This window comes from Aquarana catesbeiana, linkage group LG04, assembly GCF_042186555.1.
Source record: "Aquarana catesbeiana isolate 2022-GZ linkage group LG04, ASM4218655v1, whole genome shotgun sequence".
Classification (NCBI taxonomy): domain Eukaryota; kingdom Metazoa; phylum Chordata; class Amphibia; order Anura; family Ranidae; genus Aquarana; species Aquarana catesbeiana.
The window spans coordinates 265792755-265813827 of NC_133327.1; the positions used below are offsets into that span (position 1 = coordinate 265792755).

A 21073-nucleotide genomic window follows, 5' to 3' on the forward strand; every position below is an offset into this window, starting at 1 on the left:
GGATCTCCTCAGATGTGTAGTAGTACGGCAGTTCTCCTCACTCCCCTCTTTGTTACAACTTTAAACTTTTAGCAAATAAACTGTTGGATAATGAAGGCGACAAGGGCTCTAATAATCTTCAAAATATGAAAGGGGTACATGTCAATGTGAGAATGAGCCCATACTCACTGGGTTCAGGTAGGTTGTTACCCTGGGCGACCTCTTTGATTTAGCCAAGCAGCAGCCACCGCCGGATCCTCAAAAAACTGTGCACAGCCATCTTCTTCTACCCTCAGTCTGGCGGGGAATAACATGGCGTACTTCAGGTGCTGTGTTCTCAACCGTCGCTTTACTTCTTGGAAGTGCGCTCTCTTCTTCTGCACCTCTGCAGAAAAATTAGGGAACACCGATATCTGACCGTTGCCCATCTGAATGTTCCCTTTTTCTCTTGTAAGTCGCAGGATTTTATCCTTGTCACAAAAGTTTATGAACTTTGCTATGAAAGTGCGAGGAGGTGCTCCGGGCGGGGGGGGGTCTTGCTGGAATCCGATGTGCCCGCTCCACCGCAAAAATTACGGACAATGCTTCCCTGCCATAAGTTTTTTAATAAAGAGGGATTCCAAGTATGTGGCAGGGTCATTTCCTTCCTCCTTCTCCGGCAGTCCGATAAAACGAAGGTTGCATCTCCTCAGGCGATTTTTCCATGTCGTCCTGGTGGGAGTGCAGCTGCTGAAGCTGCCTCTGCATGTCCTCTGCAGCATGTCTCATGGGATGTATGAGATCTTCCACTGTACCGATCCGCGTTTCTGCTTCTGTTACTCTATCTTTGAAAGATCTTGCCTCAGCAAAGATATGTCTATCTTTACTTCGTCAATTTTCGCGGTTAATGTACTTTGCAGAGCCGCTATAGCGTCCAGAACTTTGGCTGTGCCGTCTGCCTGGGGATCACGGTCCGAACACGTGCCGGCGCCATCTTCCTGTTGCGGATCTTTCTCCTGCTGGCGGTATTGAGCCAGCTTGTCGGCCGTCCCGGTTGTTCTTTTCGGCGGGGACATGCTTGCTGAATGCCCGATATATAGGGACACAGGTTGGAAGCTTTACTTCCCCGGATAACTGATCAGGATCTCTTGCAGGAGTATCGGGACAGGGAGCTCGTTCTACCCACGTCCTACTCCATTGCCTGCCAGGCCACGCCCCCAAATACAGGGCAATCTTAGAAGAAAACCTGTTAGTCTGCAAAGGACTTGAGACTGGGGCAGAGGTTCACCTTCCAGCAGGACAACGACCCTAAACATACAGCCAGGTCTACAATGGAATGGTTTAGAATTAGATCAAAGCATATTCATGTGTTAGAATGGCCCAGTCAAGTCCAGACCTAAATCCAATTGAGAATCTGTAGCAAGACTTGAAAATTGCTGTTCATAAATGCTCTCTGTCCAATCTGACAGAGCTTGAGCTATCTTGCAAAGAAGAATGGGCAAAATTGTCTCTCTAGATGTGCAAAGCTGGTAGCGACTCAATTTCTTGGTCCCATAAGTGACAGTAAGAAACATCACGACTAATGCAGGGGAATATTTTAGAGAAACTTCACTTACTTTGCTGCTCCTCCACTGGAAGTTCTCCGAGCTTGCAGGTACAGAATTAGAGGTAGTAAAGTCCCGTTTTGTGTGGTGTTTGTTTGTTTTTTTTTTTTGTATTTTTTTTTATTATAATGTGGGCCTCCATGTAGGTTAATAATAATAAATTATTATTGTTAATATTCAGGATTTATATGGTGCCAACAGGTTGCGCAGCGCTTTACAATATGAGGGCACACAGTACAGTTACAATACAATTCAATGCCATAATGTGTTAGTATGCACTGCATATTCGCACATTATGACAGACTTAACTATCATAATGTGCCCACCATTGCTGCCTTGTCATTGATCCCACGGGTCCCAGGCACTACCATATTTGCCTGGTCTTCATTCTGGGTTACAGCCATTCAGCTGCATGAATGGCTAGGCCATGATGATCATTTCCGTGCATGAACACAGGCGTCGCAAAATTGTAGTAAATCACTATCCTCCACATTCACCAGGTAACTGGTAATTCCTGTTTTTCACTTTGCATAATGTATTTCCGGAGGGTGTTTTCTGTTCGCTGAGCCCCTGAAGATTAACATTAGAAATGCAGTAGTCAAGTCAAACTTATTTATAAATATATAATTTTATGTATGTATAATAATATACTTAAATGGCCATTCTCTTTTGCTGCAGTTTTCAGAAGTGTTTTGTAATATTTCATTTGTTTCAAGGTATTTTTTTTTTTTTTATAGATTACACACAAAGTGATAAATTTCAAGCATTTCTTTCTTTTTTAATTTTGAAGATTATGACTTGGCTAGTGAAAACCCACAATTTAGTATCTCAGAAAATTAGAATATTACATAAGACCAATAAAAGATTTTTAATACAGAGATGTTGGCTTACTAAAATGTATGTCCATATACAGTATAGTATGCACTCAATACTTGGCCAGAGGCTCCTTTTTGTATGAATTACTGCATCAATGAGGCAGCGTGGCATGGAGGCAATCAGCCTGTGGCACTGCTGAGGTGTTATGGAAGGCCAGGTTGCTTTGATAGTGGCCTTCAGCTCCTCTGCATTGTTGGGTCTGGTGCCTCTCCTCATCTTCCTCTTGACAATACCCCACAGATTCTCTATGGGGTTTAGGTCAAGCGAGTTTGCTGGCTAATCAAGCACAGCGATACCATGGTCAGTAAACCAAGTATTGGTACTTTTGGCAGTGTGGGCAGGTGCCAAGTCCTTCTGGAAAATTAAATCCGCATCTCTATAAAGCTGGTCAGCAGAGGGAAGCATGGAGTGCTCTAGAATTTCTTGGTAGAGGGCTGTGCTGACTTTGGACTTGATAAAAACACAGTGGACCAATACCAGCAGATGACATGATTCCCCAAATTATCACTGACTGTGGCAACTTCACACTGGACCTCATGCAACTGGATTCTGTGCCTCTCCACTCTTCCTGCAGACTCTGGAACCTTGATTTCCAAATGAAATGCAAAAGCCACTCCACAGTTGTAGCCCATGTCCTGGATACTTCTGTGTGTGGTGGCTCTTAAAGCACTGACACCAGCCGTAGTCCACTCCTTGTGAATCTCCCCCAAATTCTCAAATGGCCTTTGCTTCACAATTCTCTCAAGGCTGCGGTTATCTCTGTTGCTTGTGCACCTTTTTCTGACACACTTTTTTTCCTTCCACTCAACTTTCCATTAATATGCTTGGATACAGCACTCTGAACAGCCAGCTTCTTTAGCAGTGACCTTTTGTGACCCTCCTTGTGGAGGGTGTCAATGACTCTTCTGGACAACGGTCAAGTTAGCAGTCTTCCCCATGATTGTGTAACCTACTGAACCAGACTGAGAGACCATTTAAAGGCTCGGGAATCCTTTACAGGTGTTTTGTGTTAGCTGATTAGAGTGTGATACCATGACTCTACAATATTGAACTTTTTCACAATATTCAAATTTTCTGAGATATTGAATTTTGGGTTTTCACTAGCTGTAAGCCATAATCCTCAAAAAGAAATGTTTGAAATATATCACTCTGTGTGTAATGAATCTCTATATAATATATTAATTTTACTTTTTGAAATAAATGACTGAAATTAACTTTTTTGATTATTCAAAATTTTTGAGATGTAGCTGTACTTAATCAATACGTACAAGAAATGTTCTTTAACCTGCTACTTCGTATTTTGATAACCCACTTAAAGTGATTGTAAAGTCAGAAAGTTTTTTATGTTAATGCTTTCTCACCCCCCTAATATTATTATTTGAGCCCATCTCGATTCAGCGATGTTGCAGGACAGTCTCAACAACCCAGGACTCTCCCTCCTCGTTGGCTGAGATGGCAGCGTGGCGCCATTGGCTCTTTCTGCTGTCAGTCAGTGAGGAGAGCAAGAGGGGACTGGACACACACAGCAGCAGCCCATCTCAGATGTCCTCATAGCAAGCTGCTTGCTGTGGGGGCACTCGGTGTGAGGGATTGGAAGAGGAGGATCTGGGCTGCTCTGTGCAAAACCATCACACAGAGCAGGTAAGTATAACATGTTTGTTATTTTTAAAGGAAACTGACTTCAGTATCACTTTAAGATTTTAAGAGATGCACTGGATAAAGAGGTTTACTAATCGGTATATTAATATGCCAAATTCATTATTTCTAAGGTGCTTACGATTGGGCAAAGAACACATTAAAAGTTCATGAAAAAGACAAAAGAACTCATATATACAGCCTGGAAAAACTGGAAAATGGGAAGACTCATGATCCACTGTGGAATGCAGCACAGGTATTGAATTGTAGATTCAGTTGGAGAACCCTGTATGGGTTGTCAACTGTAGGTATAAAAGATCTAAGCTAACCGTACAGCCTCTCCCTAAGGTGCATACATAGCTATGCCTTAATAGGCTTTGTAGTACTGTGTACATTGTGCAAACGTACTTGCTGGCATAATACTTTTGAAGGGCCATGACCTCCTTGCTTAGAATTCTCAAAACTTATTTTATTTCTTGTTTTACAATGGGGTTGTTAGGCCATTGCCTAACCCCAAACCTGGAGGACCAGCATAGGATGATTTGAATATTTAGGAGTGGATCACAAACACAGATGGGTGGTCCCTGTGTCCCTTAATGAACTTCAAGAAACAGATTTTATAATAAGTACAAAGATCATGTTTTCCTTATCTTTCTTTAAGGGACACAGGATTCAGTTAATCCGAGATAATTGGGATGTTCAAAAACAATCCAACTGAGGGGCGTACAGCACAAAAAAAATGCTAACTGACCCAAAAATAGTTGACATAACTGATCAGAGATTGAGGTAAAGGGCCAATCACATTCTATCCCTTTTAATAGAAAAAATCAATTACAGATTTGTGAGACTGTCAGACAGCAGACCCCCAGCAGAAGGCTCAGAGGCTGGTAAAGCTGTAGAAATGTCAATCTGTAGGAGAAGACTTCAAGCTACTCCTACAGCTACAGAGTCCGCAACCATATTTGCAAGTTTGCCCATAATATCTAGCTTAACTGCAGAGAACCTTTCCCTGGTTGAAGCAAAAGAGGGAGTGAACTCACTTCTCTATCATTGTCATTCTTTAGAAGGGATGCTGCAGGCCTACCTGGTCAACAGAGGCAGCAGCAAGGATTTGTCGCAATGTGAACAGCAGGTTGCTTGCAGATGGGAGCAGTGGTTGGAAGAAGCTACCTCACGCTGTAGGAAAAGGGTGGTAAGAGAGCAGAGAGTGTATGCTGTACAGTCAGCTAATGATGCGGCATAAAAATCCTCAGCATCTTAACCTTTTCCATGGTAGTATTGCAAAAATGGCCCGAGAATCACAAGGTACCACACCCCAAGGTTTTGATGATAAAACATCTTTACAGATGACATGCAGTTATTCCAGCTTCGTTTTTCCCTATAATATGGCTTCTTCAGAAGATAACTGTAGATACTGCATATGTAAACAATAGATCATCTGGGGGGCTCTTCTGTTTGGATAGATACCTTAAATGTATTGTGGGAGCACAGGAGACAAATCAAAAATCGGCAAATAATGTTCCATGGGGGGATATCGGCAAATCAAAGGGGAAAATACAGGTCAGAAAGAAAGCTGCCCTCTAGAGAAGGGGGTTTGGGAAAAGGGAAAACAGTCCCAGAAGAACATCTGTAAATCCTTTAGAGTCCCATATTACTAGTTGCTTGTTAATATTCAAAGTGGAGGCATCCCTCGACTTGAATAGTGCAAGGCACCAAGCCCCCACACCAACCCTATGTAATCAGTGTGTCTCCTGTTAAGCTTGCTCCAGAGTGTCCTCTTCCCCAGGCATAGCAACCTTTTCATGGTAACTAACAGAATAAGGGAGTAAAGGTGGCATTCAACACTACCAACAGGACAGTGTGCTCTGTCAGCCAATATGGTGTACTCATTTAGAGTCCTCAGAGATTAGGTCGCACCAGAGACTCTGCTATGGCTTTGAATCTGGATAGCGCTCTGTGGCTAATTTAAACGGGTTGTAAAGACAGAAGGTTTTTTATCTTAATGCTATAAATTAATTCTATGCATTAAGATAAGCCTTCTATGTGCAGCAGCCCCCCTAACACTTACCTGATGTCCCTCTCTGTCCAGCGATATCCACGAGTGTCTCAGCCGTCCGAGATTCTCCTTCCTGATTGGCTGAGATACAGTAGAGGCACCATTGGCTCTCGCTGCTGTCCATCAAAGTCAGCTAGCCAATCAGGGGAGAGAGGGGACGGGACCAGGTCGGGACTCCATGTCTGAATTGACACAGGGAGCTGTGACTCAGCTCAGGTGCCCCCATAGCAAGCTGCTTGCTGTGGGGGCACTGAATAGGAGTGAGGGGCCAGGATCACAAAAGAGGGACATGAGAAGAGGAGGATCTGGGCTGCTCTGTGCAAATCCACTGCAACAGAGCCGGTAAGTATAACATGTTAGTCTGTATTTTTTTTTTTTCTAAAAAAATAACATCACTTTAAAGCAGTATTAAACCCAAAAGCAAACCTTTAACCATTCGCTGACTACCCATCACAGTTATACTGCAGCAAGGTGGCTTGGCTGCGCGAAATGACGTACTGGTACATTGTTTTGTGCACTAGCCTTTGTGGGCGCACACGCCGATTGGCCAGTGGGAGAGCCAGTTAGCGGGTCCAGCGGATGCGACGTGCTTCGGCCGCCCGCGATCGTTCCCCACACAGACAGAATGGGGATATGCCGATGTGAACAAGGCAGATCTCCATTCTGATGGGATGACGCAGGATCCTGTCTTCCTGCTATGCAGGAAGACTGATCTCTGTGTTGTCCCAGTCAGACCGTCCCCCATACAGTTAGAAAACCCACCCAGGGAACACAGTTAACCCATGGATTGTCCCTGATGTTAACCCCTTCCATGCCAGTGTCATTTATACAGTGACCAGTGCATATTTTTAGCAATGATCACTGTAATAATGTCACTGGTCCCACAAAACTGCAGAAAAAGACATCAATTTTATTTAGGTACAGCGTCGCACGACCACACAATTGTCAGTTAAACTAACGCAGTGCTGTATCGCAAAAAATGAGCTGGTCATTAAGGGGGTAAATCCTTCCACTACTTGAGTGGTTTAATATTTTGCTGCTTACTAATTCTGCGGTTAGCAGCTAACTGTCGTGTTGCATGAATGAAAAATCTTGTATATTGAATTATGTAATTTTTTTTTTTTTTTTTTTAACACAGTTGCAAATGGTTCATGAAGGAAAGATGCACGGCTTCCTTCGCATGTATTGGGCTAAGAAAATCCTTGAGTGGACTAATTCACCAGAGGAGGCTCTTAAATTTACCATTTATCTCAATGATCGGTATGAACTGGATGGGCGGGACCCTAACGGATACGTAGGTGAGAATGTACTTTGCCAGTTATTTTAAAGTTTGGTGTAAATGACCCCATTTTAAGAGAGATGGAGACGGGTATATAATTATTTATATATTATCTCTATCAACTTTATTGCTATCACACAGGCTCTCCGATGAGACAGGGACAGCCTGGAAACGGGGCCCTTCCACCGCTTGTAAAAGTGAGCAAGTGGCTTTTTAGCAACTTTGATCACTTTTACTAAAGTCCACCGCCAGATCTAAAGAATGGTATCTGGGTGATGACTGTAGCTGCAGCCATCATCCAGATATCCCACCACTTCCCGAGGATGCATGTATGCGTACATTGGTCAGATAAGTGGTTAAAGATACTTTCTGTCTTCTGTGACACCCATTGCCTGTACAGGGAATGAGAGGAAAGCTCTTCAATGAGGAGCAATGACCGGGATTCTAATCCTTCCCCACTTTGTTACAATTGTTTATTTCTCTTTTTGTCCCTGTTAGAGAGATTTCTCTCTTCAGTTATGTTATGACAGGAATGAATTAAAGGGTATTCTCAAAGGAAATTCTCTACTTTTAAAGTATTGATATAATAGGATTTTAGAACTCACTGTAATATCTGCGTTCATTGAGGGACTTAGGATGTCTTTCACCTCCGGGTTATACTGCCACTTACAGACACAGGGCGGTGGAATATTAAAGTGGGAGTCCGGCGACCAATCTTCTTTTTTTTTTTTTTTTAGGTCATTGAGACACTTTGCTAATCCCAAAATAATACTCACAGTTTGGGTGTAATATTTCTGCCTCTGTCTGTTTTCGTACTGAAGAATAACTTTAAAAATGTGATGCTGGCTGTTTCCATCTTGCTTGTGGGCATGTGAAGCCCACAAGCATTGATTTCCTGGATGCGGTGAATGCTGTTCATTCACAGCTTGTTCACAAGCATGATCATTGTTCCCGCACTGAATCTTGGGAAGCCTGACACTAAGCTCCCAGGAGAGTGCGGTGCTGGGAAAAGGCAATAAACACGCCTACTCCCATGGGAGGAGAGACAGGAAGTGCCACAATAAAGTACAATATAAAGGTAATTACAGCGATAAAAAAAATTTTCGTGCGGCATTTGAACATCTATGCAATTAACTGAAGGGGGTAAGATTAAGTTAAAAATTTGAGTGGAACCCTGCTTTAATGGACTCCAAAAAAAGGGCAAGTACAAAAATCCAATTTTTTATTTTTTGTCCACTGAGGAACACCGGAAGTTTTTCACTTTTTTGGGACATTCAAAAGCAGTCCAACTGATGGCTAGGCAACACAAGCAAAGGTAACAGACCTGAAAAAATAACAGATAATAGGGAACTGGCTGCAGCTCAGAAAGTCTCCTGAATTATCTTGCATCCAAAGCTGGCATTAGAAGATGCCAAAATGTCCATCTGGTAGAATTTTTATAGAACAAGTGAACAGAAGACCAAGTGGAAGCTTGGTAAACCATTGCTTGATGCCAGAAAGCACTCGTAGATCTAGTAGAGTGTGCCTTGATGGGAAAAGGTGACATTTTGATTTTTGGGACCATAAGCTTGGGTGATGCCTGAGCCACCTAGAGATCGTGGAATGAGACATTGTAACTACCTTTCTGAAGTCCATCTGGAATGACAGAGAGAATTAATCCATCTTCCTGAAAGAAGCAGTAGTAGAGAGTCTCGCAGCCTGAACCACATCCAGGCAATAAAGGAAAATTTCCTTTCGGTGACCTGGAGTCAGAGGGAAGAACGGTGTCCTGATTGAGTTGAAAGGCAGAAACTACCTTTTTGGCAAGAAGAAAGTCCTGGATCTCAAATACCTTCTCCCTTAGCAAAACCAGAATGGGTTCCTTGCAGCATTAAGCTGCCAGTGCAGATGCTCGCCTCGCAGGTAATGACTACATTGCAAATCGCCTTGTAGGTGAGTGTTGGGAGAAATGTCTCTTTCAGGTTAAAAGCCCAGTTTCTGAAGCACAGAGAGAACCAGATTAAGATCCCACAAAGCCACAGCAGAACAAACTGGGTGTGAGAGGCCAATGGCCACTGAAACAGGATAGAAATGGCAGAAAGCTGATCCTTGATAGTGCTGGGAGTCAAATGCTGGTTCAGGCAGAACCAGGGACCATGAAGCAGGAGCATTGATCCATGGGACTGAAGGTCTGGATGATCTGTCTGTTTGTTCTGTGCCTTCTGAAAGTTTACCGGCACCTGCAACCTGGAATCCTGTTGTCCTCCGCTCATAAGTTCTAGCCTTTGGAATCTTTCCTAGCCTGGCTGGGGTCTCTAGTGGACTTCATTCATAGAGCATCTGACCAGCTTGGTCTTTGAGGGATAACATCTAGTTGGACCGGCTCTCCTCCCTTTCCATGTCTTTACCTCTGTAGTATACATGGTTAGGTCTCCAAAACTTGGTTCTTTAGGCACATGCAAAAACCAGGGTAAAAAGCCTGCTCAACCCTCTAAAAAAAATGGGAGTACACTTTCATGCTGCTGAAGGCTTTTCTAACAGTTTAGGAGACCTACCTCTATTCTTTTGGGGTCACCAGGACCCCAATCAGTCAGGATGCAAATCTACAGGTCCAAGTGCGTCCAGCTCTGACATTTCAGTCTTTTCCCTGCACTTCCAGTTCTTCACCAAGGTGCTGGCCCTAGTTTATTCTCATGGCATCCCTATAGTGAGATACCTAGGCAGCTTCCAGGGAAGAACACATTCAGCATGGGCTTTGTTGGACACTGTCATATCTGATTGTCCAGGTGACTTGGTTTATTTGAGTCCTGAATTTTTGTGAAATGGTCTCATCTTCTGCAGGCAGATCAGACCAGAGTGTTGTGTTTTTTTTTGTTTTTCCCCTTGGAGACCCTTCAGGCTATCTGATCTCACATCCTTGTCCATCAGTCCAGGAGTCGTCCACCTCTCAGCTCTAGTGGTAGCCATGAATGCTCTGGTCACACTGTGGGATCTACTTGCCTGGATCCACGCTTTTCCTCCTGCATTTCTTCCTTATCTGCTTCATAGACTTGAAATGAAGGGATTTTTGGCAATATTCATCACTTTGGATTGTCCCAAGTGAATGTTCCTCACTGTCCTGGTCAATTTCCTGACTGTTGCTCTGTGGACTCTCAAACATCCTTGAATTTAGGGTTAGCAGGAGCATCTCCTAAATCTGTGACACTTTAAGTGTAGGATGGATTTCCAGCATGGTCTGTCATGATTCTTTGTCCCAGAGGTAAGTTTCCTTCTTGCAGGAGGGTTGGACTAGAGCTTGGTTTTCAAAACTTTTAGGTCTGGGTTCTTCCTCGCTATGTTTCGTTAAGTAAATTATCATTTATTCCTCATCTTAATCCTCGTAAGAAGAGTTCTCATGTACCTTACCCTGGTTTTCCTTTGTATTAAAAAAAAAAAATGCTTTTGAGGTATCAAAAGCATAACGAAGCCATTCTACTTACAGAGATTATCGGGTATAAAACTATGAAGAACATACACAAAATGGACATAGTTCTATATATTCATACATTAGAGGTTTTACGGTGTTCTAAATTTCCAACGAAAAAAAATTAGGTTGAATCCTGTCTCTTTAGTAAAAAAAATAAATAAATTAGTATTTCAATTCACATATTCAGAAAGGGTAATTGTATCTAGAACACTTATCTCTGACTTTTGGAACTTATGTTGAAACCGTAACCTCTTAATAACTAAGTATCATCAATGTAACTTGTTGAGCTCATTCTCTGCTATAACAAGAATGTGAATGAAAAGAATGAGGAGTAGAAGTGAAAAAGAGAATAGTAAAAAAAAAAAAAAGGAAGACAAATCTGAGATATGCCATGTATCATAACGGGCTAAGAAGCCGTGCAATTGGGAAGATTGCTGAAGGGACAGTCATAATGGTATGATGCACTCATTCCAATAATCAAATTGGTTCCATTCTCTGCAGTACCTGCGACCATGGCACTGTAGGAGTCTGCCAATTCAGTATTATAGCCCATAGCACTGCACAGAATGGTGTATGGGCTAATATTTGAGATGGCACCGTGACCTCATGAATTGGTGCAAAAAGAAGGCACATTGGTAACATCAATGTGACAAATGAACCTGTTATTTGGGCTACCTTAGAGGCGGCCTTCCGCCATATCAGTTGGAGGGCTGGGCAGCTCCAAATGGTATGGAGAAACGAGCCTGTGACTTGGCAACCCCTAAAGCAGTTGTCTGGAACTGTCAGGTAGAACTGGTGTACCTTCTTGGGGGTCAGGTACCATCTGGTGTGCAGTTTCACTGTTTCTTTAATAGACCTAGATCGAGTACATTTATGCATGTTTGTTTAGTAGCATATCTGACCATTCTTCTGAGGTAAATTTCTGGCCTATGTCTGACCATCACATAGGATTTTTCTGGTAAGTGTAACCTGTTTAGGTAACTGTAAATCTGTGAAATGATCCCTTTTATCTCTGGCAAAACTAGAACAAATGGATTCATATGTCATAAATCTGGGCCTGATGTTAAGGGGCTATAATGATTCATAAAAGTGTCTGATCTGGAGATATTTAAAGAATTTTGTCCTTGGAATATTATATTTTTGCTGGAGGTGGGAGAAAGAATAAAAGTGTGAGTCTTATATTAGGGCATTAAGTGTAACTAGGGCATTCTGCTCCCCACCATAGATATTCGTTAGGTGAGGTATATGCGAGGGGGAATCTTTTATCTCCCAAGAATGAAAATAGGGGTGGTCTTGGGGATGAGAGCTTAAATTTCAGATGGTACAATGACCATAGGTGGGAAGATTGTGAGACTATATTAGAGGGCTCAACTCCCTGGTCCTGACTGTATTCTGCCAAAGCAGACCTGGGAGGTAGTACGGGCAGACTGAAGTATTTTGGAATTGGAGACAAGGGACCAAGGTTGTCGGGGTGTGCCATTGTGCTGTTTGTGCCAGTCTGGCTGCCATAAAGTACCACCATATATCAGGAAGACCTAGACCTCCTTGTGAGAGAGGTCTATGTGATATTAATTTGCCATATCTAGGTCTCTTACCCATCCATATAAATTGATTAACCTCCCCTTGGATCTGTTCGATGGTCTGGTGGGAAATATAGTCCGGCAAGGCTCTAAAGTAATATAATAGATTTGGCAGGATGGACATCTTGATCGCTGTAACTCTGCCCAATAGGGAGATAGGGAAATTGGACCACAGTCTCAGCCATTGTTTAACTTTTGAAAATGCTTGAGGATAGTTCGCATTATACATCTCTCTGCACGAAGGAGCTAGGCGAGCCCTTAAGTATTGCCAGGTTCTATCGCTTATAGAGAAGCCAAAGGAGTCTTTTATGTTAGCCATTATGTTATGTGGGACATTTATCGGGAGGGCGGACCACTTAGATTCACCCCCAGGCCTGAGATATCATGGAACTCTGTTAACACCTTTACCAGTTTAGGGAGGGATACTATGGGGTCCGGTAGGAACATAAGTACGTCGCCAGCGTACATGCTCAACTTAAATTCCTCTTCCCCCTTCAGATACCCTTTGATATTTGGGTTAGCCTCTATAGGCTCTATGGCCAGGGCAAAGATTAAAGTTGACAAGGGACCTTGCCTTGTACCCCTCCCTAATGGAAAGTAGTCGGAGGAGGAGCAGCTGGGGAGCTTGATTCTGGTATGGGGGTTGTGGTATAAGGCCTTAAATCTGTGTACAAATTCCTCACTAAATCAGAGTTTAGCTAAGACCCTGTCCATGTATGGCCATAGCACGCTATCAAAGCCCTTGTGTATATCTAGACCCAGGATCAATACTTTGCGGGAAAAGAGATCTGCGTCCTGTATGATGTTAGAGGCCAATCAGATGTTATCCGTGATCTGCCTGGTAGGGATAAAACCCGTTTTTTGTTCTGGGGCTATTAGTGAGGAGATAATAGGCGCAAGGCTTGCTAGCAATCTGCTCAGGATATTTATATCATTATTGAGGAACGATATCGGCCTGTAGTTCTGAGTGGTCCTTATTAGGTTTCAGGATCAATGTCATATTGGCATGGAGCATCTCTTCCGGGAGCTTGTGGCCCTGGAGGATATAATTGAAAAGATTGGAGAGTTTAGGGGCAAGGGTACCTGCAAGTTTCTTATAGTATGTAGGGGTAAACCCATCTGGGCCTGGGGTTTTCGAGGTCTTCAGGGATTTAATAATGGATAAAATAAGGGGGCATTCAAGCTCTGTAGCTGCTCCTCCATCAGGGTTGGGAGGTGTAATGAGGCCAGCCAGGATGCCGCCTGCCTCTCTGGGTCTGCTTTTGGGGCTGAAAGTAGAGCCTCATAGTAAGAAGTAAAGATGTGTAGTATTTCTTTGGGATGAGAAACCATTTGCCCCCTTCCATTCCTCAATTTGTATACATGTGTTGGCTGGAGGGACTGGTGAAGCTTACAAGTGAACATTGACGAGGCTGAATTACTATGAAGGAGAAAACGTGCCTTGGACCAATGTAGGGACTTCTCTGTTTGGTCCGATAAGAGGGTGTCTAGTTCTACTCTTTTTAGGTTAATTTGTCTCAGTATTTCCACGGACTGTGAATGGTAATGTAGGTAATAAAGCTTATGTAATTCCCTAGAAAGGGAGGTAACTGCTGCCGCTCTTTCTTTTCCTTGTGGTGGCTAGTTCTATTATATGTCCCCTCAGGGCTGCCTTGTGGGCTGCCCAGAGTATGGGGGGGAGGGGTTTCATCTTCTTCATTCAACCTAAAATATTCTAGAAGTTTGATATTTGTGCTATTACCTTAATAGCTATAATGGCGGTTAGAATAGTGTGTATATTCTCTGACACCATGTATCTATTAGGTGGTGTGACTCCAGTGATCTTTGCATGACTCTAGGAAATGTATTTGTTGTACTCGCCATCCTTGCTTCTGTCTAGACTTGAGTGTGCCACTAGATTGAAGTCACCTCCAACCAACACATGCGTCGCATTGTATTTATCCAATCTCTGGAAAAGGGTCTGGAAAAAAAGAGCTTTGAGAAGCATTCGAAGCGCACACATTCGCTAGGGTTAGCGCTCGACCTTGCAAACCCTGAAGTATAAGGACCCTGGTCTTTGTATATATGGTGAATATCAAACAATACAGTTTTTTGTTTTTTAATGAAAATTGCCACTCCCCTTGATTTGGACTCATGCATAGTAAAGTGACACTGCCTATATGCCTTGTCAAAGTACTTAGGGTGGAGAAATGTGCCTCCTGTAATAAGATATCTGCCCCTATTTTTTGTAATATCTAAAGACCTTTTTCCATTTCTGTGGGGAGTTAAAACCCCTTACATTGTGGGAGATAATTCGGATACCCATGATCATTTTGGAATGTAATTATCTGGTGTCTTAGCTGAGTGCCAATTTGGAGATTTAGTTGACCACAAGCTGTGTCTTACTACGCCTGAGTCCACTTCACATTTCCCCCCGGGCAGGGTGCGGTGGTGTTTATACTTTAATATATTATATATTCATATTCCTTATGTAGGAATACTTATAGTACAGTCCCTTATTTGTCAGCAAAATTAGCATATCTTCCTGTGAAAAAAAGAAAAGAACAAAAAGTAAAGAATAACATAACCTTTGAACATAGAATGGAAAAACTGTAAGGGGCCTTCCCAGCCATAGTGACATTCTTCTGTGGACTTTTGAGTCCATTACTCTGCCAGCACTTCATCTCCCAATGGTCAACTCTAAAAGTCAGTGTGTCAGGGAGAACAGTTAATTGAATGCCCCCTATTAGTGAAACAAAAGGGAGTACAACGGTTCTAGAAGCTGCTGTGAGTAGAGGGGCTAAACAGGCAGGCGAGAAGAGACTTTTCTAGAGTGTCCGACTTGTTAAAGTCGTGTTTGGTGCATATTGCCGCTTTTCAATTGTGGGGAACAAATGCACGTTGGTAGAGGAGCTCATTCTGCTGTCCAGGATCAAGCCTCCCTGTCCCTGGATCTTCGCTGATTTCTCTGTGGTGATGGGGTGGCCCAGATTGGGGTCGGGCAGGGGGGTAGAAGGAAGTCTTGGGGTGTTGAGTGGTTCCAATAAGCCCAACTTGACAAGCAAGTCCTTGCTCTCATGTTGAGTACCGTGTATGTAGTACCATTATGCGGTACCAAAAGCTTGAAGGGGAAGCCCCATCTATACTTGATCCTGGCAAATTGCAGAGCCGCTGTGACTTCTTTCATTTGTCTTCACTTATCCAGGGTTACTGGGGAGATATCTGGGTAGATTTGTATTGTGACCCCTCATACCTGATTATGGGGGTGTTGTGAGAGGCCCGTAGTATCTCCTCCTTGAATAAAGTCTTTAAAACACATTACAATGTCTCTGGGTGGTTTCTCCAGGGGAGGTTTCGGCCAGAGGGCCCTGTGGATTCTATCGCAGGTAAAGGCTGTGTCCACGTGTTCAGGGAGCAGAGAGTGAAATATGGCCTTCACTGCTGCTTGCAGATCTAGCACCGTCTCGGGGGGGACCCCTCTCACTCAGATAACCTTAATAGAAGAAATAATATCAAAGTCCTCGAGGTGGGTTTGCAGTTGGACATCCGTGTCAGAGTGCCTCATGATCTTTGCGTAGATCCTCATAGGCTAGATGAAGGTCATCATGCTTTGTTTCTAGCATGTCTGTGCGGCCACCCAGAGCAGCTATCTCCTGTGTCAGAATGCTGGTAGATTTGTGCAGCTCTGCTTGGAACTTGAGGGCCAATTTGTCATACATTGTGGAGAGGCTATCCTCCAGATCGGCCTTGGTGAGATGAGGAGCGTACTCGCTGTGTTCCGGGGTTGTAGACTGTGAGGCCGCTGGAGCAGGAGAGACCTTGTGTGCCTGTGTCGGCTGAGCACCATCTTTGGTCATCGCTGCTTGTTCCCGTACACATAGCAGGTAATTTGTTAGGGACCGCTGGGCGGTCGTCTTCTTGCTGCTCCTGGAGTTCGGCATGCATCGGCTGATCCCCCAGGGGTACTGCGGAGCAAAATGCTTGAATTTGGTGCTCTCTGGCCCCAGGGAACAGGTTTAAGTCTCCACTTCCCTCGGAGCTCCTGTGACTATCGTCTATACAGTTTCACGCTGCGCATGCACCCCTTATCCTGGTTTTCTTTTGTGACACCATGGGATCTAACCCTTGTTAACCTTGAATGTTAAGAAATGCTTTTTTTTTTTTTTTTTTTTTTTTTTTTTTTTTTCTCTGGTATTCCTCGCTGCTGCAAGGTGGGTTTCTATCCTCACAGCCTTTTTGTGCTTATAACCCGTGGGTTAAGGCCTAGGCTGTTTTCTGACCTAGGGCAGTTTTTGTTCTTTTCTTCAACTAGGACATTGTTCTTCTGTCCCTCTGTCTGGTTCCAGGTTTAATTGGAGCGCGTCTTTCCTGTTTAGCTATGGTTCTCAGCTACTGATTCTCTTTTGGTCTTCCTGGTTGAGCCCTGTAGGGCAGGGCCATATTAAGAGCATTATGGGCCTGGTGCTGAGGATTTTGGTGGGCTGTGCATCGGCGTGCGCCCTGAGGTTGAAGGGTGCAGCTATGCGGACCTAACACAACACTACAGAAGCTGAATACCAGGCTTCCATTAGGACTGCTGGCAGTGGCCATTCTTAATCCCGCCACCCAGCCCAGGTAGTGCATGCAGAATGCAGGACCGGTTAGGCCAGGGGAGATCTCTCCCTGTCGGCCTATTGCTTTCCATGCACAGCCTGTTTTTTTGGGCGGCTTTCCTTCTCCAAAGAATAGGTGCAGGAACCCCCCCCCCCCCCCTTCCTGTGGGGGAGCATGCCATGTCATAGGGTGAGTGTGGCCAAATTGTACAGTGGGAGGGTCTTAAAGGGACATTGTTTAACAAAATGCATAACAGGAGTCTGTAATACACAGAGCGCTGGGTTCAGGAGTCTGTAATACACAGAGCGCTGGGTTCAGGAGTCTGTAATACACAGAGCGCTGGGTTCAGGAGTCTGTAATACACAGAGCGCTGGGTTCAGGAGTCTGTAATACACAGAGCGCTGGGTTCAGGAGTCTGTAATACACAGAGCGCTGGGTTCAGGAGTCTGTAATACACAGAGCGCTGGGTTTAGGAGAGCGTAATGCGTAAAGGTTCAGAGGCTTGCTATGCACAGTGGACACTTCTGCCCCAACATCCATAACTCACCTCTGCACCCTTCTCTGAAGTCACTTCCTAACCCTCCCTCAACAGCTAAGCTCTGCGGTGCGCTTGCAGGACGGGAATAGTCCTGCAAGCAGCATCTATGGGGCAGTGCTGGAGCAGTGTATACACCGCTTCTAAAACACCCTGCTCATTGAAATGAATGGGCAGCGTTTTTAAAATTACCCTTTCAGTACAGTGTTGCTAAAAGTGGTGACTGAGTTGTATGACTTACCATATTTTACGATTTACCATAATAAAAACATTTCTTCTACAGGCTGTATGTGGTCTATTTGTGGAATTCATGATCAGGGCTGGGCAGAGAGAGCTGTTTTCGGCAAAATCCGGTACATGAACTATCAAGGATGCAAGAGGAAATTTGATGTGGCTCAGTTTGAACGACGCTATCATCCCAAGAACTTTGCTTAATTCCCTAAATGTTGTAAAGTATCGCACATTACACTCAGGAAAATTGCATGCTATGATTATTTGCTGTACTGTTGGTCCATTTGGGGAGCTCACTGCCTTCTTTATTATACAATACTGTATGTGTTCCTCAGAACTTTCTAATAACATTATCTTTGAGCAAAATGTACTGGTCCAAAACTTGAAGTGCATTTTCTGTGTAAAGTGATGAATTTCCACAAAGCCTTACCTGTTGGCAGTAAAAAAAGGTTTTTGTAATATTAAATATAAGATCAGGGATGTATACAGTAAATCTACTTTTTGGAGTGCACATTTTAAAACTTTTGTAAATCTGTTTTACAAGTTGCCTGTTACAATGTATAGTTAATAGCGCGTTTGTACTTTTCTACCTGACAGTTCTGCTTGTTACAAAGTTTTTTTCATAAAATATAAAGCAGCAGCTTCTGTGTGTGTGGGTTTTGTTTTTTTTTGTTTTTTTTTTTTAATTCTCCTTTCCATGGTTTGCATTAATGGGAACTTTATGCAAGAAATGTCTAAATTCAAGAGCCATATGTATTCTTACTGGAATCTTTTTTTTTTTTTTTTCTGCCCCAGATAAGTGCAGTAATCAATCCTGAAACAACTTCTGCCTTTTAACATTTCCGGTCACATTGTGTCTTAAGCTAGCTAGATAAGCGTTTTTTTTATTTTGAATCCTGCCCACCGAGACATTGTATTCTGGCAGCAAGATCCACTGCTGTGAGGAAAAGGCTGCAGCCTCAGATCAACAAATCTTTTTCAGCATTTCCCTTTGATAAGGTGTCAAGCAGGAGCAATCTCACATTAATCGATTTTTGGCCAGTCCCTGTTTAACCCCTTCAGATTCGTGCTATAGCCAAATGACTGCTATAGCGCAGATCTGCTTTGCCGGGAGGCCGTCAGTAGAGGTCCTCCCCTTTGCACGCTCGCCACACCCCCCTGAAGGGTGCGCACTGTGATTACCCGAGTCAATGAGACTCAGGTGATCGGAGTAAGGGGTCGATCCCGGCCCCTTACTACGTGATCAGCTCGGTAATCTTTTTTTTTTTTGTTTTTTTTTGTTTTTTTCTTCTCACGCTGACAGCCTGAGGAGGAATAAAAAGCTGATCACTGGCTTCTGTTGAAGGGACATCGGTCCCGAAGAGGAGAAGCTGCCTCATGTGCCCACCAGTACATAAGTGCCACCTATCAATGCCCACCAGTGGTGCCTATCAGTGTTCCCTATTTAGTGCAGCCTCATCAGCGTATATTAATGAAGGAGAAAAATTCCCTACTTACAAAATTTATTCACTAAATATAAAACAGTTTGTATTTTTTTTTTTTTTTTTTAAATGGTCTTTAACAAAAAATAAAAAAAACCCAGAGGTGATCAAATACCACCAAAAGAAAGCTCTATTTGTGGGGGAAAAAAATGAGAAACTTCATTTAGGTGCAGTGTTGTATGACCGTGCAATTTTCATTCAAAGAGTGACAGCGCTAAAAGCTGAAAATTTGGTCTGGGCAGGAGGGGAGGTTTAGGTGCCCAGTAAGCAAGTGGTTAAACTGGCCAGATTTTAGTCAGTGTGTGGCCAGCTTTAGCATTGAAAAAAGTTTTCTAACCTGCGGATTCCCGGCCTAGGTGATGCAATACTTTTAATCCACAACAACTGTGCAGATTTGTCCAGATTTCACTTGACTGCATGCTTTCTCTTTAGCAACTGGGGCATACTGTTTTTTGTTTTTTTTCACAGCAGTATTATACGTGATCACTGGTCTTTAAAGAGCATGGTTAGGCTAACATTTAGCGATATAATTTGACATTAAATGATTTCCAAGTTTTACAGTACCTTTGCTAGTTCATTTGGGCCAAGCTGACCCAAACAAATTATTTTTGACACAAACGTGAAGCAGCAAGGCATGCTGTATACACTGTTAGTCTCAGTTTTATACATTACACAGCTTTGTGTTCCCACCATTGGATGAGAACTTCCCATCTCACAATTGATTTGGGCTGAGTGCTGCACAGCCATTTATAAGCAGCTGAATGAATAAAAAGCTTCCTCTGATTGGCTGAGGCATGAGCGGATGATGTCATGATCTCTGATTTAAAGCGGAGGTCCAGCTGAAAAAAAAAAAAAATTTTAAGAGTAGCCGGCTACAAACACTGTAAGCACACTTACCTGTCCAGGGTGCCAGCAATGTTGGCCGTCCGAGGCAGATCCGTCCTTCGGATCGGGTCCCGGGGCCGCCATTCGAACTAAGGGAAACAGGCAGTGGAGCCTTGCGGCTTCACTGCCCGTTTCCTACTGCGCATGCGCGAGTCACTTTGTGAATGGCCGGCTGTGTTCTGGGACACACACCATTCCCCAGAAGACAACGCGAGAAGAATGAAGATCACAGCGGAGTAGGAAGTGGCAGATTAGGACGATCTGCCTAGCAACAGCCATATCTGGTAAGGAATTTTTTTTTTTTTTTTCAGATTTTTTAAGAGCATTTTTATGTAATTTTTTTTTTTTAGGGTGGACCTCCGCTTTAACCAATCCTTGTATTCAATTCAGAGAATACAATGCTGTGTTTGAATGGTGGAGCAGTGCTTAGCTTGATTTAATTTTGTGCCATGTTTGAGATGGGAAGTTTTCATCTCAATGGTGAAACACAATACTGTATGTAGCTGAGGGCACACTTGGTGGTGTAGGAAACAGTTTCTTTGGGCTAATGTGGCCCAAACAAAATAGTTAAAGGGACAATAAAACTGGAGATCAGGTTTAAAGGGACCGACTATTTAACCACTTAGGCCCCTTTCACACAGGGCGGATCCACTCAGCAGACTCCGCCAGCTCAGCGGGAGATCTCTCCGTTGAGCCGGTGGATGACAGGTCCGTCTCTGCTCAATGAGCAGGGAGGGACCCGTCAGAGCCCCACTGATTTCTATGCGCACACAGCTCACTGTAGAAATTCATCAATGCCGAAGCTGACATTGACCCCTGCAAGCCAATGAAAGCAGCCAGCGATCGAGGCCAAGCAGCTGCCTGGGAGTTCCAGGATGCTGGATCCAAGGTGAGTATTGTTCCACATTGACGTTGGTGATGTTATAGGCCAAAAAA

The 21073-nt window shown here is 43.6% G+C and overlaps 1 protein-coding gene across 2 annotated transcripts in view; it reads left to right on the forward strand.

The window, feature by feature from the left end:
- LOC141139898 (deoxyribodipyrimidine photo-lyase-like) overlaps positions 1 to 18411 on the forward strand; it is a 41610-nt gene extending 23199 nt beyond the window's left edge. For both annotated transcript variants that reach the window (XM_073626455.1, XM_073626456.1), the window contains exons 8-10: positions 4208 to 4329; positions 7268 to 7427; positions 17824 to 18411. In XM_073626455.1, coding sequence (XP_073482556.1) covers positions 4208 to 4329; positions 7268 to 7427; positions 17824 to 17975 — 434 coding nt within the window. In that variant the 3' untranslated portion in view covers positions 17976 to 18411. The remainder of the gene's footprint in view (positions 1 to 4207; positions 4330 to 7267; positions 7428 to 17823) is intronic.
- Positions 18412 to 21073: the final 2662 nt, after the last annotated feature.